The 26,143-nt window shown below is 45.0% G+C and overlaps 1 protein-coding gene across 3 annotated transcripts in view; it reads right to left on the bottom strand.

Moving 5' to 3' along the window:
• NPAS2 (neuronal PAS domain protein 2) overlaps positions 1 to 26,143 on the bottom strand; it is a 108,269-nt gene that overhangs the window by 24,529 nt on the left and 57,597 nt on the right. For all 3 annotated transcript variants that reach the window (XM_052773904.1, XM_052773903.1, XM_052773901.1), the window contains exons 4-8: positions 22,471 to 22,562; positions 19,106 to 19,195; positions 11,867 to 11,987; positions 10,738 to 10,851; positions 1,427 to 1,545 (exon numbers count right to left, since the gene is read on the bottom strand). In XM_052773904.1, the coding sequence (XP_052629864.1) occupies positions 1,427 to 1,545; positions 10,738 to 10,851; positions 11,867 to 11,987; positions 19,106 to 19,195; positions 22,471 to 22,562 (536 nt within the window). The remainder of the gene's footprint in view (positions 1 to 1,426; positions 1,546 to 10,737; positions 10,852 to 11,866; positions 11,988 to 19,105; positions 19,196 to 22,470; positions 22,563 to 26,143) is intronic.

Genomic DNA, 26,143 nt, shown 5'->3' with positions numbered 1-26,143 from the left:
ATCCAGGGTTACTGTCCCCCCTGCCATGTCTCTCCTGCAGGAGGGTCTCCATCATCACCGATAAGGACAGCCTGCCCACTGGCCCCCAAGGCTGCTGTCCCCCTGCTCCCTGGTGCCATGTCCCCCTGTGCCGTGGGCTCAGCGACACCCTCCCATCGTCTCCACTGCCACTTCTCTCTCTGCTGTCCCTCTTGGGGAGAGAAGTCTTTCAGACCACCACCGTTTTAAACCCTCTTGGGACCAGAGGACAAGCTGAGGCATGCTGCCATCAAGTGTTTCTTTCATACATATCAATGCTCACAAAGTTGATTAAAGTTGCTGGCTGTACAGAGGCAAAAGACTTCATGCATACCTTAAATTCCTCTCTCCCTCCCTCTCCAGTTTATGACAAAATCCATGCTGATGCTAAGAACATACCCTAAAATTCAAGGTGCAACATGCAAACATTGCTGTGTGCAACCAAAATGCTGATTCTGCCTTCCATAGCCAGTCAGATAAATATTTTTGCCTTAATTTATAGAAGAGGAAGTAATGAGTGGGGGTTAAGTGATTCACCCAGGTGAAGTGAAGAGATTGGTGTCTAGGATTTCATGGCAGCTAACACCTTCTCCAGGTTGTTCAGCAGCTGCTTCCACCCTAGCACTGGGCAGCTCATTGCCATATGCAGCCCATTTCATTTCCCTGTTTATTTTGAGATGTTAACTACCCAAAGACAAAGGAATTTGCTTTCAGGGTTCCCAGAGAACCTTAACTCCAGCCCCTACTGTTAATATGATTACTGTGGTTAGGATTTATGGGAAGTGTCCTCACTTACCCAGAAGGGACTCTACTTGTCTGCTGGGGCCATGAATCAGTCAAGAGTGCCCTGCAACTCCCAGAGCAGTAATGGAGCCAGGCCAAGGGGGCAGTGATTTCATACCGGCTAGGTCTCAAGTAGATTAAAAATCTCTTAACCTCTGAGGATGGGACACCTGATGCAGTAGCTCACATTTTTTAATCAGGGAACTGCAGTGCCAGGCACAAGGTTGGGTGATCTATCCTTATTTCCACAAGCAGCTGTCTTACTACCAGGATTTGGGAGGAGGGAAAGTAGCAGCAGTCACCCGAAGACACGGAGGGGCACAAATGAAAGCGTTGATGGCCATCTGTACACTGTTCCATCGCAGGAACAGAAAGCAGCCACGAAGAACCCAATTTCGAAGTGACTTTGCAATTCCTAATGCAAGGAGGGTTTCCATTTCCCGTGAAGTGACACCGCTTCCACAGATCCTGGCTCGCACCGATAATCCTCTTCACTGGATTTTTATGCATGAAGTGTGATATCTGTAATCCATTCAATTAGCAAAACTAAGAACTTTGTGTGTCACCCCATCTGAAAGTGGTTTGAGAAGTTCTGAAATGAATGGGACCCAGGGTACGTACTTACCTTTAAAAACTGAGGCGTTGCCAAACGAACAGTCGCAACGAAGCAGATCTGCTTTCCTGGGGATGTTCTGTAAGCCCTTGGCACAGCCTCATCAAAGCCATTGCAAGTGGAGTTAGGCACTAGGTAGGGAAAAAAATGGGACCCGGAGTCATGCCTCATACAAGATTTGCTCTCCCTGAATATTTTGCACACTTGAAGTATACTAATACTAATTTTATTCAGAGAAGTGCTCTAAAAGCTTTTAAAGCTGATATGCATATATTTAAATCCAAGTCAGTCATGTTAGGCAGAAAGACATCAGAGCTTAACTTCAAGTATGAATCTTATAGGTTAATCCTGATAAAAATAAGGCCAAACCTTATTACAAAGCATAAAACAGCTTTCTGGAAAGAAACCCCATGCATCCAATTGCTCTTTTTCACCATTCACGAGAAAAAAATATAAGCTGCAGCATGCTTAGCGCCCTAACTTCCATGAGGCAGTGAAAAAAAGCATTTGCAAGGGAGGTAGCTGAAGAGAGTTCGTCAAGTCATCAGTGGCAAAACACCGGGGGCCACAGCCAGCAAGGCTTCATCGAGCTAGCAAGAGGCTGCTTGTGATTCTCAGCTGCTGAAATGCGCCTTCCCCTTCCGCATCTAAGGAGAACCGTCCCCAGCATGCTCAAGTTCTCCTTGTTCTAAAGAAGAGCAAAGAGGACCCCGTGTACGGCACCTCCTTCCAGAGCTGGGCATTTCTGGCGAGTCTGCAGATAGTCTGCTGTCTCCTGAAACACTGGGCAGAAGGAAAAACTGGATGCAATGTGGCTACAGATTTTGTATATGGTTTTTATATCTGTGTCTTTCATGACTGCATGGCTCTTGTGTTGCTTTGAGAGCCCACTAGCACCTCCTGCCACAGCGATGCGTTGCCAAAAGAACATGTTGCCTTAAGCTAGCCCACAGTCCCATGTCAGAACGACATAATGCAAATTTTTCGTCCAGGTTTGAGCTGTTTAGTGATGGGAATCCTGCTCCCACAGCAGTGAAAGCAAGCTGTGTGCTAAGCTGCAGTGGGAACTGGGCTGGCCCCATGGGCTCCTGCGCTCCCCAGCCGACTGTCTCCCATGGGGGCACAGAAGGTCCCATCTAGCAGCCAGAGTTCACCAATCTGAGTTAATCTAATGCTAATAGGGATTAATGCTAATATGAAACCATCTTTCCTTACTATTAGGCCCCTATATCCAACTTTATGAAGTTTCCTACAGTTTGTCTCTTCTGCATAGGACAAAGCAAGGATAAATATGTCCATTCCTGTGAAAATGAAGAGGTTTGTATCTACCTGGGAGGAGATAACTAGCAGTTTTTATTCTGGGGTACTTCTGCACTGGGCCTTAGTTCACTAGCATAAATTGTAGAGATGGAAGAAGTCTCAACTTATCACATGTGCTTTTGGAACCCAGTTCAACCTATTAAAAGGCTTAGAATAACGATACATAGCTGATAACAAGGATAAGAGGGTATGAGAGAGAAAAATAAGTACTCTGAGGAGAATTCACACCTGTGATTAACTGGTTTAGGCCACTGTGTGCACAATATATATTGCACCAAAAAGGGGAAGAAAGATTCTTCATCTGAGAAGGCAGCACAGATGTGAACATCCACAGAGATTACAGCCCTCTCTTGCAGTTGAGGCTGGAGGGCATGGCTGACTGGATATTGAGATAAAAAATATGGGCAAAATTCTCCTCCTTTCACCAGCAAAGCACACTTGCTCTGGGGACTTCATAGGAATATGTATTCCCATTCTGCTCCCGGGGTTATGTGCATATATGAGGGCTTCTATGGGATTATTAATACAAGAGGTGAAAAAAGAAGAAAGAGTTAGGAGCTACAGCAAACAGGAGAAGCCTGAGTAAAGAGTTACTGGTTTGTCTCTGATATGATTATTTTGTGCAAGTCTGTCGATTTCTGTAGTCAGTCCTGTTTAAAAATGAATGGGATTGCTATAAACCTACATTAAGGGCATTGTAAAAAGTTACCTCCCGTCTTACTATGTAATATGTTGTCATGTTTGAAGTCAATGGGGCCGTTTCTCTCTGTAATAGCCAAGTTCAGTAGCAAATGTTTGCAAGCTGGGCTCTAAGATATGAAAATAAGATAAGCACATTCAGCCTCCAAAGTACAGGTATGATAAGTTAACCTAGTTTGTGAACCCACGGGCTTACAAATGATACCAGTTGCAGAAGAAATGCCCAGTGGAGACCGAGTTGCACCAAAGAGCACGGATGGCTTTTTTATGTCAGCTGTTTGATGTGCCTGAGACGTATTCCCAGAAAAGAGCGGAATACATCCTTGAATGTGGCATTTACAAAATAGGATTATATTTCCAAGAGGTAAATGCACTACTAAAAGGGTAATAATTATCATATAGTACAGCTATGTAGTAACTTTGGGATTTCATCACAACATTTGGGAATGTTGAATTTGGCAGCAGTAAGGCCAAGGAGATGAGGTAGAGCTGGCCTGGCTGAAAGTCATCCAGTCTTCAAACAGCTACTGTGCCATCTCCATACTCAGCTGCCCTTCACTAAGCCCAAAGCACTAAAAGCCTCGATGATGCAGGCAGGTAGCCACCACCTTGAAATGTACATTTTGATCTGAAAATAACAACTACCATAACTGAAAGAAAAAAAAAATCCCACATTTGTTTCTGAATTACTTTGCTGCCTGACATATTTTGTTGGTATCTCTTCTTTCCACAGCTCTATCTGCACAGCTTGTTTTGCTCTGCTCTTGCAGCTGGTCAGCAAATTTCAACTTTTTTTGTTGATAAATTTTAAAGTGTAGTTAAAAAAAGAGATCATTACATGAATTTAAAAAAAAAAAAAATCCTGGTATAATCTTGTAAGCATGCCATCTGAAAAATCATACTTTATAATTCTCCAAGGCTCTTTAAAAGAAAGACACAACATCTTGAAGTAGCAAAGTTCAATGGCAAACTTTCTGAGAGCACCACAGAAAAATGGTGGAATGGAAAATATAGGATGAAGTCTGAGGCTAGGATGATATTAACATTTGCAAGTCAAATACAGGTCTTGGAGTGCTTTTGTCAGAAGGCTCTTGATGAAAATGTTAAACTGGCTATAAACAGGTGGGCTTGGGTAAATGAGGGCATGTGTGTTTCCCAATTAAATGATCTAGACAAGATATCTTGAGTAGGGAATTAGAAGGTCATGTGACAAAGCTAAATACATAATCAGAAAGGTGAAACAGTTGTCTCATATATATCAGTTAGCTGATGCTCCTTAGCATGAATTTTAATCGGTTTTGTGGTTAGCTATCAGACCTGCTGCTCCTAGATCTACCATAAAAGCCTTTTGTAGAAGTATTAAATTACCTGGAAATATATAAGAAGAAAGAAAGAAGCTGATTTGCCTATATACAGGTTTTTTTGTTGTTGTTTGGTTTTTGTTTTTTTTTTTTTAAAGACGAGGACACTAAGGACAAGATGTTAAAAATAAGTAATATATATAAGGAACCAAGCCCTTAACTACCATAGGCAAAAAGATTTTTATCCTTAGGGATACAAATCATGCCACATGAAATGAATGAAAACATGTTTAAAAAACCCCAGATGCCACATTATTCGGTTAATAATAGTACGGCAGTCAGTTGCTCGGTCATCTTAATTTAACTTAGGATATTTAAAACGTATTCTTCCTATAACAGCAAACCTCTCATTTATGCCATTCGAAAGAAGAAATCCTTCCTTCCTATTTTGTCACTAGATGTTAATGTTTAAAGAACCAGTCTTAGTGACTGTCAAACAAACTGAACAGTGATTTTAAAAAATACAAGCCCAACAGAATAAACCAGACTAAAATCAAGACCAGAATAAAATCAAGATTGTTTCATATAAATAAATTCAGACCACAGATATACAGAATATTCAGCAATTAATATATATAATGAAGAAATCTAAAGTGCTAGTGGCAAGCCAGACTGCACTCAGTAGCTTCAGATGAGTAACTGTGATGGTGTCCATACATCACGTGTCTGCTTTGATCTACTCTCTCCTCTTTCCTCCTCCTGTTTCTTCCCTCGCCATCCTGTGTTGATATGAACCCCAAGTAAATTCATTAGGACAGGATGGTGCCTTTTTTCTTAAGTGCCCATAGAGAGCCCAGCATAAACACTGCAGATGGCTAGCTGCAGCTTCTACAATATTGTTAATAGCAAATAATAATATGCGGCTGTCGGTTCTGATCAAAACATTCATTTCAGTTTGAGTTATTCTTGTTAACAGATGTTTCTGCATATGCTTGTGGAGGCTCAAGATCAATGTATCTTTTGTATAAATCTGTTTATTTCTTTTAAAAAGGAATTCAGATTGAATTAATTGTTCTGGGAGTAAAAAGATTTTTTTTTCTCCTCAGAGTAATAATTTTCTTGATGGTTATTCTTATCTCTGAGAGTTACACCAGCTAACAGTAGAGTATCTGCTATTATTAGCATCCAGTAACGACATACTTCCTGAGTTTCCATGTAATTGGGAACAAAAATGCACAATTTTAAATTCCACTATAATATTTAATTATATTACTTGATCAGGAACTCTTTTCACGTAACGGTTATCTCCTCCTTCAAAAGGAAAACTTCAGGCATTTTGGATGAAAGGGTGGATCTGCCACTTTAAAGATGCGGGTGGTCCTTTTTTATATTGGTGAACACTTTGAAAGGCAGGACTCTGGCTTTGCCCCTTTCAGGAGTTTTTAAGCAAGTACGTCACCTCAGAAATAGGATACCAAAGCCAATATTTGGTTATATAATTATGAGAGATCTTCTTCTGTTTACAAACGTGCAAACAATTTTCACAGGAGGGATAAATCCAGCCTGCCTTATCTTTTCTTATCAGAGTGAGCTATTAAGCAGCTTTGTAAAATAATTTATTCTTACTTTATTTGACATTTTATACTGGAAGCTAAGCATTTCCTTGGATTTTTTGGAGGGTTATCTTTATTACTTGCCTCCCCCCTCAGCCCTCAGGCAAAGCTGGATGGGAGCCACTGCATTATTCCTTGGTGATGCTGACAGGACTCTGCCCCTTATCAGGTACTACTGGTCAATAGGTACAGTGATGGCACTTGGCTCCCTCAGATGTTTGCATATATTCATCTCTCTTGTTAAAATCTGGACCACAGGACCAGAACCCAAAATATATAAAAATATTGGAAAGCGTTCCTATTTGCAAATAACCCCCCCTTATGCTCTGAGAGCAAGTAGGCTTTCTCACAGGAGCAAAGGGGGAACTCCATCTTCCTCTTCTGAGTGGCCCATGGGCCACCTCCCCTCCTCTCAAGGGACTACTGAGTCTTCACGTCAGGTTACAGTCCTGCTTTTGTCATTGAAGCTTAATTAATGATGATTATATAATCCTCCCAAATGGAAAATCAGATCTCTTGTATTTGATTTAGCACAGCCAGTGACTCATGCAGTCACTCCGCACAGCTCGCATTGCTGTTTCCCCGGTCAGCTGCTCTCGCTTGGGCACAGCTACTTCCAGGGATGTTCGCTCATGTGCAGGCGGCTCGTGTCACATCCCTGCTGTAGATACAGCTGCAGAAATGTCCTTGCAGCAGGGGTTACGGAGTTCGGCTTACCGCACACCATCCCCGGGACCAGCCCAAGCGTGGACCCCCCCCCCGCTAACCCTGGCACAGGGCTGTGCAGCTCCTCTAGCCTCCAGCTATAGCCAAGCCCAGGAGCTCTAGGGACAGCGATCTTCTGAAAGACTGAACTCATGCTGTGGCCTGTGTGAACTTTCCCGGGCAATTTCTGGGAGCTGCACAGGCATCTCCCTGCCCCTTCTCGGATGGGGGAAGATGCCAGTGACTGCTCCTCTGGGGGAGTAGCATGGGTTGGATGTAGGTTGTGTGTGATCTGCCTCCCTGACAGCAATCCTGGTGATAAGTCACCTTGGTAGATACCAGGTATTTGTTCTACTTTAGCAGAAAGAAAATTCTCTTTGGCATCTCAGTACGATGGCCTTGCCCCAGAGCTCTCACTCAAGTTAGGGAGAGCAGCTAAGCCCCTAACTGGCTTTCTAAGCCTCAGTCCTTCAAATTAATCCATTCAAACCCATCCCTATATGATGTCCTCAGCCATAAGTCACAATGCGATTAACAGAGAAGGTACGAGGGAGGAGGAAGGGGGGCAAGGTGAATGGGACCCCAGCACACATGACCCCCTTCCCCCAAGCCCCACTATTATATGAGCAATGAACAATAATAAAATGAGCCTAAGAAGATGATAATTCAAGGGAGGTTACATAAAAGGTTATGTGGAAATAGAATAAAGCTTGTGACATTTCTGTTAAAGAGGGCAAAAAAGGACCTACCAGTTCTTCAAAATATTAGCGAAGGTTAAGTAAGAAGGAAGGGTGAAAGATTCGTTAGGACTGTCACTGCCACGACTCTACATTAATGAGAATGGAATAGTTAAGTATCCTGATGGGATACAGCCTGCCCAGGGATAAAAGAGCTTCCCCGGCCACAGAGGCTCCGGTGTCCCTGCAGCAGGAACGCGCAGGCAGGGCTGACTCAGAGTACACACAGCAAACCATTGGAAACAAAGGTAGGATTTGGTGTCGGGTGGCTAAAAAGGAACGGCAGAGATTTGTATTTAGAGAAGAACATCCTGTATCAGTCTCCCATGTGTAAAAACATGCTCACACTTCCACTGCTGTGAAAAGCTACAGGGAAAAGCATTCTTGAATACATTCATAAGGAATGCCTCCTGTTAATTAAGCTTAATTTGCAATTTCTGTCTTTGTCCCCCAGCTAACTCTTTTCTTATCTTTAGCTTAGCCTCCTTCCTCCACAAACACCTCCAAAAAGCAGGATTTGGGGGCAGCTGATCCTACACACGTAGGACGCTACACAGAGCGCTGCCCTGTGAGTGATATGTCTCTCCCCCGCCACCCTTCCCACCACTGTCTTTCTTGCCTGCTTGGCCTCACACCTGGAGGGGAGCTGGCTGGAGAATGGGTATTTATTTAATGGAAGGAAGAAGAAAGCAATTACTGGCAGGTCCGGCAGGCGACAGCCCTGGGGTGCGTCAGCTTGCGGGGGACGGTACCCGATAATGGGCTGTGGGGGGCCAAGCAGAGGCAGGAACCCAGCCCACCACTGCGCCCATCAGATGCCCAAAGGTGTCTGTGCCGCAAGTCCCTGTGCCAAAACACAGCTGCTTGTCCCCAGTCCCAGGGCTGGAAAGCTGCCCAAAGGGCGGCTGCGTTCACACGGTGTTTGCTTGAGCTGATGTCCTCCATGCCTTGCTCAGGGTGCAGCCGACTGACGCAAGAAGCCCAGTGGAGTTAACGATAGCCGCTTTGGAGGTTTGCACCCTCCTCCGGCTGCTCGCTCTGTCCTTGGCCCAAGGTTATCAGCTCCCAAGCAAACAGTTTGCTGCTGCTACATCACGAGTCCGACGCGCTTGCTTCTACCTTTGCTGAGAGGTGGTTCTGTGGCTGGATTAGGAGCCAGGCTGGTGGCAGGGGGGGCAGAGGGGGCCATGGGGGTGACCCCCGGCCAAGGGGGAGCAGTACTGGGGATGCACTGGTGAAGCAAGTATTTCCACCAGGCTCTGCACTGAACTGGGGAAACTAAAGTCAGGATGGACAAGCTGCCATTCTGCGATGGGGAAAGGGGAAGGGGGCCAGGAGGCACCATCTCCCAGAGCTGGGGCAAGGGCCGTCCCGTCCCTATTGACCGGAGGGTCAGACTGCAGCAGAGACAGGAAGAAAGTGGAAGAGACAAAATAAGGTGGAATATTTAGAAAAAGGTGGCACAAAGGAAAAAAATAATTAAAAATTGAAGCAGAAGGCACATGTCCTATTTGAAAGCTATAAGCCGGGGTCTTTGGAAAATGATTTGGCGTCTTCTGAAATCAATATGTTCTCATTTAGTTTATATGCATTAAGCTAGGGAAGATACCTGTAATGCAAGTTTTATTTTTCTTCTGAGAAATAACCACTGATACAAACGCTGGGATATGAAATCCTAACGGGTAAAAGGGCAATATTAAGGTCACGCCAAAATGAAAGGCTGAAAATCCTTGAAGAAAATGGATCAGAAATTCCCCTGGTAGAAATGTATCCTTATGAGTCAGCACCTGAAATCCGGTTTCTGCTCTAGAAAACAGAACAGCTTGGTGTGCGCGTCTGTCAGGCAGCCGCATTTTGCTTCATTCAAACTAGAAAGCATACAGGCAGTTACATTTTTTATACAAATAAAGCCTCAAATCAGATGGCACCAAACAAGAAATACATATCTCCATCCTGCACATAGGTTTCTATTCTAGTCATGTGGAGCAAGAGCAGAAAGTTAAATGGGGACAGGGACATTTTTTTTGCAGTGTGGCATGCAGTTTTTGGAAAGCACGGTGGGGAATTTTTTTGCTGAGGATGACCTATTTGGAACAATACCAGCAACTTTGGAAATGCCACTCTGGAGTTCAATCAGGCAAGTAACTAAAGCAAACTTGGGCAGGCAGGAGAAGGGAAAGTAATAAAAGAGTATTTCATTTCTGACACTAATGGCCATGCAGCAATCTGTTTGTTAGGGAACGGACGAGGTGGAAATCTGTTCTTCATCCCTTGAAAGATGGTTTCCCTAGACTGACTGTGGTGCATTAGTGACTATGCTGACTGTATTTCTTTCCTTTTTTTTTTTGGAGGGTATTGTGTTCTGCAGCGCTGGAGAGGAATGTAAAATGGCAGCTGGAGATGGAGGCAGGTGGAAGTGTCCTCAGCCACTCCGATGCCAGCGGCCAGAGACCCCTCACCGCAGCGAGGGGCGGTGGGTGCAGGCACTCAATTACGTGGTGCTGCCCCCTTTCCCCAAAATTTTGCAGAGAAGGGTGAGAGGGCAGATTTGGCAGATTATCAGTTCTGGCACAGCATTTGTGTTGAATGTAAGCGAGCAGATAAGGTTGCAAGCTTATTATTTAGCTAATAAGTAGAGTCTTAGCACACAGTATTAGTGAGCACAAACACACCCTCCTCTGAATCTGTCATTATTTGCAAACTTACCCAGAGTCCAGGATCACTGCTAACAAGTGAAGGGCAGTAACAAAAGCAACTAACACAATTTCCCTCTTCATAGGTATTCGTCCAGCTATTGCAAATCAGCTGCGACATCCACGTGAAGCAAAATTTACCCCATACTGTTAAAAATAGTCCTTTCAGTTAAAAGCCTGTCTTGTTCAATGGAGCAATACTTATATTTTATTTTACACAGCTAAAGTAACATTTATACAACAATTAAAGCTTACCATTGCTGTAAGACCGAAAATTTCCTACAAATTTTATGTATTCATATGTTGGAAATTCCTTTGGGTTCAAACTTCCTCTCAGAAGATGACAATAAAACTCTAGTTCATTGTCAGCTGGATTGTTAAAAGAAGAAGAAGAAGAAATAAATATACTATTTAAGCTAAACACAACCAACGGTGTCTTCCAACCCCAATCTTGCAACTGGCAGCATGAGAGCAGCTTGTTACCGCTCAGAGTCCTATACACCAATGTGCTATACATTGCAGGATGAGGGCCTCTGCAAGGAAGCGCCTTGCAGGGATGCAGGTTGTTCAGCGCTGTGCGCAGGTCTGCCTGCAGCTCGGGGACAGCATTCCAGACTAACTCGCCCTTCTCTTACACCACCTTCATCACAGGAGTTACGCTGCCGTTGCATCGGTGTAGCAAAGGAGAGAACTGGATCCTTCATTTATAGCTTTTTTTCTATTTAGGCTTTTCACGACTCACAGCTGTTCTACATCTTGTGTTGGAAAACTATGCCTAATTACCTCAAAATATCTATTAAATTAACTTTGGCATATAGGCTATCAGCTGCAGGTTTGGTATATACAGTAGATTAAGCAGCTGTACATCTTACATTATCGTGTGTTTTCTGGTTTCCTACGTCTTACCTCCTAGAGTGAATAAGGGTGAGGCAAGTAAAAGCATTTTTAAGAAAAACAAGATTCAATTTAAAAAGAATTACAATGATTTTACAGATACTTTTCAACTATAATGCAAACCAAAGGTATATGACAATAGCACATCTCTCAACAGCATCTTACTTGAACAGGCTGGAATATCAATTAAGATGTGATTTGTCTCAGGCGAACTCTCAGTTTCCATCGGCTAACCTATTTTCCTTAGCTGTCTCAAAAGATATGATATTTAATAATTAACATAACGGCAAGTAGTCTTAGCCTAGCAGAATAAAGGCAATGAGTTTCATTTAAAAATGGAACCAAAGGGTCATTCCAGGTGGCAAGATCTTTTTAAAAGGCTATGAACCTAAGTTTTATATTGCACATCACATAAAAAGCTCTTTCTGAGAGAAAATTGTTATCCTGCCCGTGCTTCTTCATTTACTGGGGAAGATAAAATAAAACTTACTTTTTAGGTAATCCGATGAGGCAGAATCCGTCATAAGCATACAAGAAGATAGCATCTTATAAATTTCTGAATGTTCTTGTTCTGGGAGGAAGTTTAACAAATTCTGATCCAAGACATCACACTGCAAAGAAAAAGAACATTTGAGAAAAACAGAAATATCACAACGAGCAACGCTTGCAGAGATGCGCAGCACTGTGGATATGAAGCCTGTGGCAGTTGACAGGAGTTTTCCCACTGATTTCCAGGGACTTCTGACAAAGCCCAAAACAGGGGGGGAAACTGCTGGGCAAACCGAGCGGCCGCTTCTCCCTCGGCCGGTTCTCAGCTTAATTCTCAGCCCTCAGCGATGCTCCTCTAATGTTTCTCAGACAACATCAGATGCGTGGGGTATGTCCATACAATTAAATGACGAGATCTGGGAGCGAGCTGGAAAATGGGTGCCTGGCTCCCCATGCTGCTCGCCAGCTGCGTGCGCAGGCCTGTTGTGGATCACTGGAGCTTGCTCTCTCCCCAGCAAACCCCGACTAACGGGAGCAGTGGGGCTGGGAGTCACCCCGGGCCACCAGCCCCGAGAGCCGGGTCAGTCCCGGATCCAGCCCTTCCCTGGGGGATCCCCTCAGCTCCTGGGAAGTGCCCTCGGGGCGGCAGCCGTTGTTCCCCCTCTCCTGCATCCTGGCAGGTGGGAGAAGGGGACTCCCCAGTCTGGACATCGCTTTGCAGCAGCAGTAGTTAGTCCCCAGGGAGGGGGACTTCAGGGTGGCACCGGCCCAAGCCCTCTGGCCGGCCATGGGCTGAATGCCCGGGTGTCTCCAGCCCCGCAGTCAGCTGGCACGAACCTGAAATCCATCCGAAATCTAGGTACTGAGATTTGGGAACGGAAAGAGGAGGCGGATTTGTGCAAAAGGCCACGACTGGCCCAGGGTGGAGGAGACAAAGAGTCTGTCGCAGGGTCGCCAAGAGGAAGGTCTCCCTGTGTTCAGCATGGTGACTAACCTAACGCTAGAAGAGCGTATCTGAAAGGAAGTCCTGAGATAAAGTGACCCTCTCATGGCATTGACTTACATCCATCCCACTTGAGACTACCTCGGGCTGAGCTGGCACACTGACACAGCTTCGTGTGTCGTCACAGCAGCTGTTATCAGCCTGTATAGTTGTGTTGAAAATGTGTTAGCCCTGTATGATACTGGCAAGTTATTAATCATCATCATTTATTTATGTATTTATGTAAGGTTGCGCTTTGGTTTCCCTCTGCTTTTTACCCATGCCTGCTGTTCTGTGTGGAATTCCTGTTTAGAGTACTGAAATGCGTTGAGTATACTTTGAAAATCAGAGTGCTATGCTTTATACACTTATCTAGATGCAATAGTATATCACTTTGGATTATTCAGTTATTACACGTGCTCGTTACTTGAATGTTCCTTTTGTGAAGAATACTTGAAAATTATTTTTGTGACTTTAGTGTATACCTTATTACTATGCATCCTACTGATACAGTACGTGATTAAGTTTTTTTATACATATGTAGAAATAACTATATATATACACACATTATATTTATATAATGGATATATATTTAATTTTATACACACACACACATATCTATATAGACACATTATATTTACACAAAATATAGTACATTGTTCATGTAATTTTGGGCATATGAATAAAGAGCACCTGACGGGAAACTGCAGTGCTGAGTCCTGTTCAAGGCTTACAGTACAATCTCAGGAAAGTAATTTTTCCTTCTCATTCCTTTTCTACCTGTAAATGGTAGATAATGATACTTATCCACCAGTTTCACACAAGTCTCATGGAGGTTAATTAATCTCCCATCCACTCAGCAGTAACTGCAGGAGGACTAGGTGTGAGCTGTCTCCGCTCCTCAAACTCACAATTGCTTCTTCAGTGACCTGAGGATGTACCACCTTTTGTCTCCATACTGTGACCAAGCTCCAATTCAAAACCTATTACCGGTTCTGCACTGTCGTTTCTGTTTAAGGGGATAGCTGTAGAGCCCTGTGACTACACCTACAGTTGGAGTTACAAGAGACTTTTGTTCCACGACCCCTCAGAGCAACCTCCTGCCCTGAGCACCAGCTATTTATTGATTTTCAAGTCCTGGCATTTATATTTTTTGCTGCCATCAGGTACCATACTGTCCTGGTTTCAGCTGGGATAGAGTTAACTGTCTAGAGTTAACTGTTAACCACGACACATATCCAGAATTTAATGTTGGTTTGCATCTTTGCTGTTAGGAAATACCAACTTTTTTTTAATGAGTTTGAAAAAAATGATAAGGTATCTACTTCTTACTGTGTTTTACAACTCTTGCCTCCTGCAGAGGTTAGGCACACCTGTAAAGCAGCGCACGGAACAGAATTTCTGGACCTTGCAGGTATCAAAGCTCCAACAGTGTTCTTGAATCAATACGTCAATCAAGAATATATCGACAAATGAAATAGAGAGAAGGAAGCAAATATTCCATGGTCTTGCTGGAGCTGTAGGAAATGCCAGGCAAGCTATTCAGAGCTAATTCTTCACCAGACCCAAAGAGCAGACATCTGGTGCCATGGCAAAAAGGTGACCAGAGAGATGGACAAAATTTGATCATCACAGACAAAAATGTATTGGTTGGAGGGGAACGGTTTGCAGCTTTGTCTAATTATTCTAATTATTCTGCAGCGGGCAGTTCTGCCCTGCTGGCAGACACAGCCACAAAGCATTGCTGAATGAGACAGGCAAAGTGGATAAAAGATAAATTACAGTGACTGTGGGTAGAGTGGTTAGATGAACTACATTAATGCATATTTATGCTGCTAAGCTGGAATCTACTCTGCGCCTTGGAAGCTGTGGATCCTGCTAACAGAAACTTCTGAGTATTTACCCCTGATAGCTATAGCCGGCAAAGAAACAACAGCTTTGCATACAGGGATGCTGGTCCATTCTAAAAAACAATACACAGTAAATTTGCCCCAAGTTCTGCAATCATTTGATGTATAGCTTAAGTATATGTGCAGTTTCAACAAAACACCTGTACTCCAAAATGGAGCTCCTTCACCTTTTCATTGCTTTTTGGAGGGGTGAGGAGGAAATATGATGAGTTATTCTTGCTGTAGAGAAAGAAAGCAGGAGAACTGAGCAACATGACCAGTACAGGAATGGGAAAGTGGAAGGCTGCAAATGAGACAGGCTTCTTTCCCATCAACCCAAAAAATCAAGAGAGCTCTACTATCATGTGCTGGGATTTGGCCCCTGTATCAACCTGTACATTCTGCTCAGATGCCATTGCTACCCTGTAAAAGCAACACAGCACGCAAAGCTTTTGTACACTGTAAGGTGCTATGATGTCCTGGATTTTTCCACCCTGACATTTAACTTAAGCGCCCAACACACCAGAGCAGCTGCCTGATCTTCATTGGGGAGCCCCTGGGGAGAAAGAGCCCCCCAGGAGAAGTTCAGCCCTGCCAGGGACCTCCTGCCTTTGCACAGCCACCTCCCCGCCAACCCTCAAGGAGCCTTGCGTGGGCAGGCACCGAGCACGGACCCCTCGGCTACGGGACTAAAGCTGGGTGAGATGGACGGGACTAAAGCTGGGTGAGACGGACACCACTCGCCCAGTCCGTGAGCAGATACAGCACCTTCTGCCTGAGTCCGTGGACAGGCAACGTCCATGAGAAAGCTGCATCTCCTCCTCCTGTAGGTTGGAAATAGTCACTCTGCTGCCTGTGTTTAACTGTTTCACTCAGCAAAGCAGGCAAGAAGGGACAGGGAGAACCCTCCTCCAGAGACTGCCTAGTCTTGGGGTCATAGAGTACCATCTGACTGGCAAATGCTATGAGTTGTGACCAGACTTCAAGGAGTTCACTTCATTTCAACTATAGTCAATCTCACCATGTGAGCTAAACCTCTCTTTACATCAATCGACCCTAGGATTAGCCTCTAGATATTGTAATAACAAACTATTCAGAATTACAACAGAGGAAGTTTGTGTTTGAAAATGCTCCATGGAACTTAGGGAAGCTGTATTAAAGAGAATTGGATATATTTGTTCTCAGCACCAGAGTCTTCCATGATTTTAATGAAAGAAAATACATCAGATTTCTTGATAGGGGCCCTCAGAGAGCCTTGCTCCGCGTTCTGCCCAGTTTTGCTTTCCTTTCAGTGCTCAAAGCAGAAGATTTGCAGAGTATTTTTTTTCCCTGCAGTCACAAAGGAGAAAGAATTGGTATTTTGTCCCTCAAACAGTGACTGAATTTAGCTTACAAATAGATCCTGGAGGTAAACAGAATAAGCCACATAGATTTTTCCAGATAGCATTCTGATCAGTTTTAAAACTTAAAAAGACACTTGGAAAGGGCAGCATGGGACTAAAATGCCCAGTGTGCACCTAACCACACACTCAGCTGGGCCCCTGCCCATGGCCATAGTGATTTGCTGACCTTGGGAAGCAGAAGCCTTTATTGCTTGCTCAGTTGCAGTCTCTGGGATGCACCCAGTCACTCCGCATGGGCGGGCTGGTGGGGCAGTTGTTAACCATTATGATCCCATCAGCTCTGAGAAGGTCTGTGGGAACTCCTGCTCCACCTCCAGCCCCGGCAGGTTGGTCCCTGGCTTGGGCTGCTATGTGCTGCTTCTGTGCAAATAAAAAATAATGGCCATCTTTGTCCTCATTTTGGGCTGGATACTGTGCAAGATTATCACACAAGGCATGACTTTGGGAAGGAAAACCAATTAAGTCTCTGATGGTCCAACTCAGAAATTATGAATCTGAATCCATCCATGTTCAGTCAGGGCTTAAGGTTTTAGGCAGAGGGTCTGAAATGTGTCTTCCTGAAGAGCAATATATTCCTGCAGCTGATCTACTGTCTCCACTAAGAATCAGTATTTGGAAGGGATAGCACTGAAACCCCCAAACCACAAAAGACAAGGAAATTCCATGGAAATCAGTAAGTCTATTGTATTGGTTTTGTGCGGCAAGGTTTTGGTAGCGGGTGGGGTTACAGGGGTGGCTTCTGTAAGAAGCTGCTGGAAGCTTCCCCTGTGTTCGACAGAGCCCATACCAGCCGGCTCTAAGACAGACCCGCCGCCGGCCAAGGCCGAGCCAATCAGTGATAGTGGTAACGCCTTTGGGAGAACATTTTTAAGAAGGAAAAAAAGTTGGGACGGCGGTATTCGGCAGCCGGAGAGAGGAATGAGAACATGTAAGAGAAACAACCCTGCGGACACCAAGGTCAGTGAAGAAGGAGGGGGAGGAGATGCTCCAGGCGCCGGAGCAGAGATTCCCCTGCAGCCCGTGGGGAAGACCATGGTGAGGCAGGCTGTCCCCCTGCAGTCCATGGAGGTCCACGGTGGAGCAGATCTCCACCTGCAGCCTGTGGAGGACCCCACGCCGGAGCAGGTGGGTTCCCGAAGGAGGCTGTGACCCCGTGGGAACCCCGCGCTGGAGCAGGCTCCTGGCAGGACCTGCGGATCTGTGGAGAGAGGAGCCCACGGAGCAGGTTTTCTGGCAGGACTTGTGACCCCGTGGGGGGCTCACGCTGGAGCAGTCTGTGCCTGAAGGACTGCACCCCGTGGAAAGGACCCATGCTGGAGCAGTTCGTGAAGAACTGCAGCCCGTGGGAAGGACCCACGTTGGAGAAGTTCGTGGAGGACTGTCTCCCGTGGGTGGGACCCCACGCTGGAGCAGGGGAAGAGTGTGATGAGTCCTCCCCCTGAGGAGGATGAAGCGGCAGAAAATAACGTGTGATGAACTGACCGTAAACCCCATCCCCGTCCCCCTGTGCCGCTGGGGGGGGGGTGGTAGAGAATCCGGGAGTGAAGTTGTGCCCGGGAAGAAGGGAGGGGTGGAGGGAAGGTGTTCTGAGATTTGGTTTTATTTCTCATTACCCTACTCTGGTTGATTTGTAATAAATCAAGTTAATTTTTCCCCAAACTGAGTCTGTTTTGCCCGTGACGGTAATTGGTGAGTGATCTCTCCTATCCTTATCTCGACCCACAAGCTCTTTGTTATATTTTCTCTCCCCTGTCCAGTTGAGAAGGAGGGGGAGTGATAGAACAGCTCTGGTGGGCACCTGGCATCCAGCCAGGGTTAACCCATCACATCTATAAACACCCAACAGCCTGCATGCAGGACAGGGTGCGCTCTGTCTTTGAAGTGAAGGCAAATGTCAGAAAATAGTCAACTACTGGTTTTCTCAACTGTTGAAGATTAAAGAAAACTGAAATAGATAGATTCAGTTCAATCTGTTGTTGCATAGCAATATTCTTGCATTTACCACGAGCTGCCGCCTTTCATCAAGTTCCTTTCGTCTCAGAAGAAAATAATTTTTGTTCATATTACAGCAAGGCAGTGTGTGTGAAATACATTTGTCTGGGTGGAAAACATGACACGTATTTGGTGAAAAAGTAAATGAGAGAAAAAGAATTGCAATTTTCCTAAGAACATGGCGGGCGGGTGGTACAATAATGATTTGGCAGCTTTTTTTTTTTTCTCCTGGGCATGTATTTATTTGAGACCAAGCTACTAAAAATGAATGTGAGGATTAATCCTTAATTATCGTGCCATTTCTCCTAGAGCAGCCTTAGCAACCAGAGCAGGGTTCAGAGCAGTCCCTCTCCCCTGCTCCTCCAGCCCAAGCCAGCGCACGCAGGAGTGTCTCCCACAGCAAGACCCAGCAGCCCGCAGATAAAACAAGCCCCATGTGCCAGACCCGAGCGCCGAGCATTGGCTCCACCAGCACCTCCCGGGAGCTGGGTGCGCTCCCTTTGGGAAAGCACAGCTGAGCTGCGGGGACAGCTCGGCAGCAGCCACTGGCTAACTCCCACTCCCCCGAATTCAATGGGGGTTTTGTCCTTTACCTCCCTGGGAGCAGAATAAGGCCCTTAACAAGCTCCTCGCCAGGCTGCCAGCGGCACCAGTGCTATTCTCTGCTAGCTTAGAAATCAGAGATGGAAAAGATCAACCAGGTCACCCTGTCCCTCCCCTGGCCAGAGTATTCCTGCAGAGCTTTTTCCATTCAAGCCGAAGTGCCTCATAGCAACAAAAACCTGAAGGGTATGAACCAGACAGAGAGAGAACCGAGCTGATCAACAGCAGTGGCCAGCATAAGGCAGGGACAAAACCCCTCACCGCGTTTTCAGGAAAACACCACCCCCCACCACCCTTTTATATCTGTTTCTAAAAATGTAGGGCCCAATCTGACAATGTGTAGTAGAAAAGCCAGTGCCAGAATTACTCACCGGTAAATGCCCTAGAAGAGGTGTGATGCTGTCAGACACATAGATGATGCTTCCACCTGTGGTTACTGCTATAATGAAGCCATCTAATGCCTAAGGAAAACAGACAAGTGGAGAGTGCTTTAATGGAATGAGTGGTGTAAACAGGACAGCTCATTGCATGTTGATCAAAACAGTTTGACTTCAGCACCGTATTGTTATCACGTTGTAGGAGCGTTATCTCAAGTTGCAGAACAGTAATTCTCTGATTTTACAGTCTGATTTAACTTTTACGACACTCTTTGTAGTCTAGTAAAACCTACTATTGAAGCAACAAAGGGCTCACAGGAACATTTCATGTCTCAGTTTTTAAATTAATCACACATTTTAATAATGCAAAATGACTAAGACTGGATCCCTTGGAAGTTATTAAAATGAACATTTGAGCTCTGTGTAAATATCAAAGGACGATGAAAGGATGCAGTCCTATCTCAAAATGGTACTTCTCTGCAAACCCCATAAATCTCAGTTTGTATTAATGTAACGTTGTATATTACTGGGCTTTCATGTAAGTAAAAGCAATGCAAATGATCAAATAATCCTTAGCCCGAGTTTTAATTGAGTGATTTATTTTAAAGGTCATGGTATTAGATTACTCATTCCAAGAGAAATTCACCCTTCTGCAGAGTTTCTTCCTCACTTCAGTCCCACCTTGCGGGAAGACCCTTCACTCCTAGGACTGGAGGGGAATGTCACCTTATCCCCATCCTCTGCACAGGAGCAACTTCACCTTCAGAATTAGTTTCTCCTTCAGTCTGAGATGCAAAGTTTTGAGCTAAATGTTGTTCGAAGTTAAATCTAGGTAGATTTCCAGACCTAAAGCAACCTACTCCGAGCAGAACCCCCCCAAAAATTAAGACTCAACAGTAGGTGCTCAGAGACTATATTAAAACCTTCCTGTTGTAATTAAGGGGACACTGGTGAAGCTCCCAGTGCCTGCAAGTGGAGCAGGTTTGGGTCCTTCCTGTCAGTTCACTGGTGATCTGGAGTCAGTGCTGCCCGCAGCATTTGAGCAGTACGGACACCGCAAGCAGGACTGAAGCAGAGCAGAGTTCGACTAGACTCCAGAGGCAATACCTGTTCAGCAGACAGGTGTGCTGCAAAGAGCCTGATCAGGGTGCCAAGGCGTTACAAAACCTTACTGCAAACCCAGGCGTGCCTCCAAGCCAGACTAGCAGTTGATCCTGTGAGCCACAGCACATCCTTCTCCCCTGCTGACTTCAATAAGGGAAAGAATTCTGAGAACACTGGAAAATGCTAATTGTTTTTCAAAAAAAAGGAAAACACAAAGCCTTGAATAAAGACACAAACATATGTTCCTTTTTCCAGAGAATGCTGAGCACCCACAACTATTTAAGTCAATGGGAATCTGCTGGTGCTACAATCCTTTGAAAAGCAGGTCAATAACTTATACCCCAGTAGAAAAGCGTGTGTTTAGCATCTCTGAAAACCCTCCAGCTGCTATAGTTAGTTTGATTTTGTTAATCTAAGTGCAGAGAATATGTTTTTCTTTAGTGTAGTACATTCAAGCTGTTTTCTAAAAAAGCTTGATAGTTGTTAACCCATGGAAGAGAGCAGTGATTTTACAAGGCAGCTGGATTGTGCATGTTACTATGGTGAAGGTTGTTGGGTTTTTTTTAAATCAAGTCTTTATTTCATATCCAATGCAGATTATACAAAGTGACTCACATCAGAATTTTGTGGTAAAATCAAGTTAATGTATGCATACATAATTCTATTTTTATTTACTTACAACTGGTCCTTCCAAAATTAAGAGGGCATATCCCTTTTCAAAGATTTCACTACTGCAGCAGTCCTAGATGGACAAACAGAGCCTAATGCCTACTCTTATGCAATTTGATGACAGCCTTTTCAATGGGGTAAGAAAAGTCCATTTTCAGGAAAGCTGATGTATTACCACAGTCAATTATGTTCTGATTCTTTTGAATCAGTGCTTGAAAAAACCCTTCCCATCTTTTAATAACAGGATGGGAAAAACTTCAAGCAGTCTTGTCCAAATGTTAATAAATAAGATTAGTAGAAAGGCAAAAAAAGCAGTGAATGATGAACAGCTGGCTCAACAGGACATCCCAATACCCAATGTTATCTTGAAGGGCATGGAAAATCACAGTAGCAGGAAGGTGATTTATAAGCTGGGAAACGAAAAGCAATTGTTTTAATCTAAAATTGTGTGGCATACAAGTAGAATCAACAAAGGCCCAGCCAGTCAAGACAACTGCCAATTTATTGCTGTCTGAGGGAAATATTTCAGCGCAGACTGAAGGAGTTATGTACATTAAGTTCCTGCGCACTGAGGTGGGAATGGGTGGTCGTCAGTGCAATGGGAGCAAAGCATCTCATAACACTGGACCAGGGGGGGTCTCATCACAACAAACTGCAACGGCCGAGGGACCGCCAGCCCCTGGGGGCCAGCAACATGCCCTGGCTTCGTTGTCACCCGTTGGTGGGTCAAGCTTCTCCCCAGCATCCCTCCCTGCCCGCCGCCAGAGCCTGGATCATGCCCCACGTTCACATCATCTGTGGGAGCAGGAGAAGCTTGTTCTCAAAGGACATTGTGGGGCCATGCAACCTCCACGTGATTAGTACGGGAGAAGATCCTTGCTAAAGAAGGTTCTAGCTGTTACTGAGAGAGAAAAATACCTTTTAGCAGCTCATTTGCATTTCATCTCGAACCTACATAAACGCCATTGAGTCATCCCCCTTCAAATCCCAGCTAGCGTTAAAAGCACGTATGGTATAATTTAAAGGTAATTTTAAAAATATCATTGCAAAATAACCCTCTCCCTGTTAGAATAAAAAGTGTTTGATAAGGGTCTTGAAAATCATTAGAGTGGAAGTATTAACTGTGTCAAATCAAGAGGAGCTGTCAGGTTTTAGCTGCTTGTACAGCACCTAGCACTACAGCGACACGACACTGTTGCTTTTTAGGTGCTAGTCTTGCATAAATATTAGGCAATAATAACGCCTTCCAAGAACAGGAGAAAAACTGCCACATGCCCTTTTCCTCACCTCTGTTTGTAAAAAGAAAATGTAACCTGTGGTTTGAATCTCTCCCCTGGATTGCATTTCTTGGGAGTTCCTGTGCAGCTTTGCAGGCTGCGGCAGCACAGTGCAACGGTACCATTGAGAGTGAAAAGCAACATGTGGGGAGTCTAATGCCTTGTCCCAGTGACAGCTCTGCTTGACGGTCAAATACAGCAGTACCTGAAACCTCCTCTTTCGGAACTGCAGATGGCATTTTATTCTAGACGCATGGGCACTTCCATGACTGCTAGACAAAATTAGGAAAGGTATATATGCATGTTCACCTCCAACATCAGCTGGGTGAATTCTTCGTTGCTGAGAAATGAAGGCTTCCAGTCCTGCTGAATTTCAGAAATCTCCGTCTGTGCTGAGACTTCTAGACAAATAAAACATTTCAATTTTTTAAATTCAAAGAAACTTGTATCTTGCAAGACTATATATGAGTTGCTATAAAAAGACAGAAATCACCTTTATATTAAAAAATTGCAGTTTTCAGCCATGGGTTTTGCATACAGAGACAGTAATGACTATCTAAACTGGGCCTGATCCTGCAATGTTTTCCTCATTTTTTACTCAGCTCAGCTTGAAGTGACTTCAGTGGGAGCCTGTATTCACATAGCCATTGGCCTCAAGCAGCATTACTTGGGTATTGATCAAAAGATAAAACCACTTCGCATGAAATTAAAATCAAGGCAAGGATTAGCACATGTCAAATTGATATTTACAGTTTACAGCTTCAACCTTAGGATGCCAGAGTGCTAGGGTTCAGCCTACAGCTTCTGTGCCAACTAGGGAGCAGCAAGAAAACTGCTTCGGAGGAGTCCCAAAGGGCCGTGACCCCAAAGAGCAGAGCTATTGCTCCGTTCTCCAAACTGTGAGCAAAACATGAGTATTTGCAGCAGCCTTACACTGGTGCTGCTGCCCTCGCTCTCTCCCTGCCAACCGCCAGCCCCACGGTGCAGGGCAGCCCAGGAGAGGGAACGGAGCACCAGCATCTCATCCCAAATTCTATCCGGAGGGAAGGGTCTCCTTTGCTGTCCACCCATGAGACACCAGGGGGGTTTTGCTCCGCTGTTGGCCGGTCCTGGCCCCGCGGCAGCCTGAGGATGCTCAGTCCCCGAGGACTTTCCATGGAGGGGTGCAGGCACCAGGGTAACAAGTCACAGCTTCGCACTGAAACGGGGGACCAGAGCGGGGGAGCTGGATGCACCACGGTGAGCCATTTCCTTCAAAAACCAGCCACTCACAGGAGCTCTGCCTGAGTCAGGCAGGGTTATGGGGGACAGATCTTACAATTTAGAGACACTTGAGCTGGTTTTTTTCACAGCTCACTCCGCTTGTCTAAGAGTGCTCCCTATTCAGCTCTAGTAGTGAGGGGATGCTGAGCGCAGCCTGTCTCCTCCTTTCAGCGCCTCCTGCTAATTAATCCTATCGATTAACACTTCCAGAGCATGTAATACCCAATGCTCCCTATTCGGACCACATAGGCAAACTGGCCAGAGAAATGCAAATGGCTAAATGATATTAAAGACAGTAAATTTATACCAGTGCCTGTGCATATTGTCACCTAAAAAGAAATCAAAGCCTCCTTTCAGGCTTTGTTAGTGGAGGTGCAGCTGTCTGCTTCTACCAGCTCGTTTGACTCACTTTCTGCACTGCTGGGGGCTCTCACTGATAGCACCGTGGCTCTCCCCAGCCCCCATGGTCTTACACGGAGGTTTCAAAAACAGATTAAGGAAAAAGAGAGATCAGCCGGTCAGATTTTTGCTATATAGTTTCAGAATATAGGATACTTTCAGCAGATCTGTCGCTTGGAGAAGCTGATATACATGAAACAGCAACTGTTAGAAGAACTACTTGAGATTTGGGAGATTCTGTGGATTATGAAGAAGGAGGCTGTTTATGAAGAAAAAAATCTGAAAATTGACCTCCTCCTCTGTTATGACTAAAATCTTGGTTTAGCCTACTAAATGAAAGGGAAATACGATTGAATAAACCAGATCCAAAGTATGCTGAAGATAATCAACATTTTTAAATGCTGATGCTTTGTATTATATTGTGTGACTACTAATCTAGTTTAAAAATAGGTAACATTTGCTTTTTTTAGCAAGTGCACAAAAACCAGTCACAGTTTGACCCAATTGCTGTGGAAGGATTTGTGACTGTTAGATTTCTTTTACCTAGTTCATCTTCCAGAAATGAAGTGCCTTTTGGAGTAAATTATTTGGGCTATCAGCTACACTTATCTACACTTATTCAAATCTCATGTGACTGTTCTTTGCTTGGCTTTATAATTGAGAATATTCACATCCTCCTTTACTCTGCCTTGGGCAGCTAAAAAGAAAAAAAGATATGTTATTACCGTCATTTTTTAAGAGGTATATACAATTATTAAACTTTGAGATGTCCTAGTCGTGCCCTCCTGCATGAAATCATCTTGTCTGTGGCAAAAATTCATTTAAGGAGAAACCATGCTCTAACAACAGAACCACTATAATTATTTCCTCAATAAGCTTGACATTTGTGACTCCATTATATTGGGGGTCATGATATAAGAGTTTTTATGGCCTTTTCCTTTTCACCCAGAGTTCTCCAGGCAGCGCGGGCAGGAGGTGCTGGATGAGCAAAGTGAGGCAGGTAATGCGGTGCATCAGCTTGCGAGAGCCCTTTCTGCTTTCTGGGACCAGGGATGTTCCCCACAGTCACCCACTGAAGCCTCTTCCTCACAGGGGCAGAGCAAGACAGCCCTCTTTTAAACCAGTGCCCTGATTTATAAGGGAGAAGCGTTTCAGTTTGCTGCTGGCAGATGTCTGTGCGTCAGGGACCCCACAGTGCATGTTCCTCTCATCGACTAGAAACTAGACCAACCAGACTGGATCAGCAGGGTCAGAAATCTCCTCTGCCCTCTGTGAGGACACGTGTCTAAGGGCCTTAACTGTCACCGCTGTGTGCATTTTAAAAAATAAACTCCTGGCTTTCCGAGGCTGAACTTTACTATTGCAACTGCATGCTGTGCAAATGTGACGTAGCTTCTGCTTGTGCAAATGGGGTGAAGCATGCCAGCTATCTGTGGATGCAATTTGCTGAAAGTGACTTCAAAAATTGGAGCCTGTGCTGGTTTTGGCTGGGATAGAGTTAATTTTCTTCATAGTAGCTGGTATGGGGCTATGTTTTGGATTTGTGCTGGAAACAGCATTGATAACACAGGGATGTTTTAGCTATTGCTGAGCAGTGCTCACACAGAGCCAAGGGCTTTTCTGCTTCTCCCCCCACCCCACCAGCGAGCAGGCTGGGGGGGCACAAGGAGTCGGGAGGGGACACAGCCAGGACAGCTGACCCCAACTGACCCAAGGGATGTCCCAGACCATATCACGTCATGCTCAGCATGTAAAGCTGGGGGAAGAAGGAGAAAGGGGGGACGTTTGGAGTGATGGCGTTTGTCTTCACAAGACACCATTAGGCGTGATGGAGCCCTGCTTTCCTGGAGATGGCTGAACACCTGCCCGCCTATGGGAAGTGGGGAATGAATTCCTTGTTCTGCTTTGCTTTACTTATTAAACTGTCTTTATCTCAATCCACAAGTTTTCTTACTTCTACCTGTCCAATTCTCTCCCCCATCCTGCTGGGGGGAGTGAGCGAGCGGCTGCGTGGGGCTGAGCTGTCGGGGTTAACCCACAGCAATACCGTACCATCCGCAACTCATGCTGTGCTCTCACCATCAACAGGCCTTTTCTAGTCTGAGTTTTCTGCTCACTGTGGAAAATTGAGTCCTACACAGTCCACTGAGGAGCACGGGGCTGAACAGATTGCTTCCCTGCCTTTTTCTGCAGGGAATATTGCAAACTTCAAGGAAGGGAATCTTCCCTCTGGCCCCAAATTGCTCTTGTTCAAAGCATCCCTCTTCACATGTGCTGCAGGGCACTGCTGTCCGCCTTCCCTCAGTTCCTGACATTTGCC

The sequence above is a fragment of the Harpia harpyja genome, chromosome 22 (assembly GCF_026419915.1).
Source record: "Harpia harpyja isolate bHarHar1 chromosome 22, bHarHar1 primary haplotype, whole genome shotgun sequence".
Lineage (NCBI taxonomy): Eukaryota > Metazoa > Chordata > Aves > Accipitriformes > Accipitridae > Harpia > Harpia harpyja.
The sequence above is the reverse complement of the archived record's forward strand: the minus strand, read 5'-3'. Positions and strand labels throughout refer to the sequence as shown.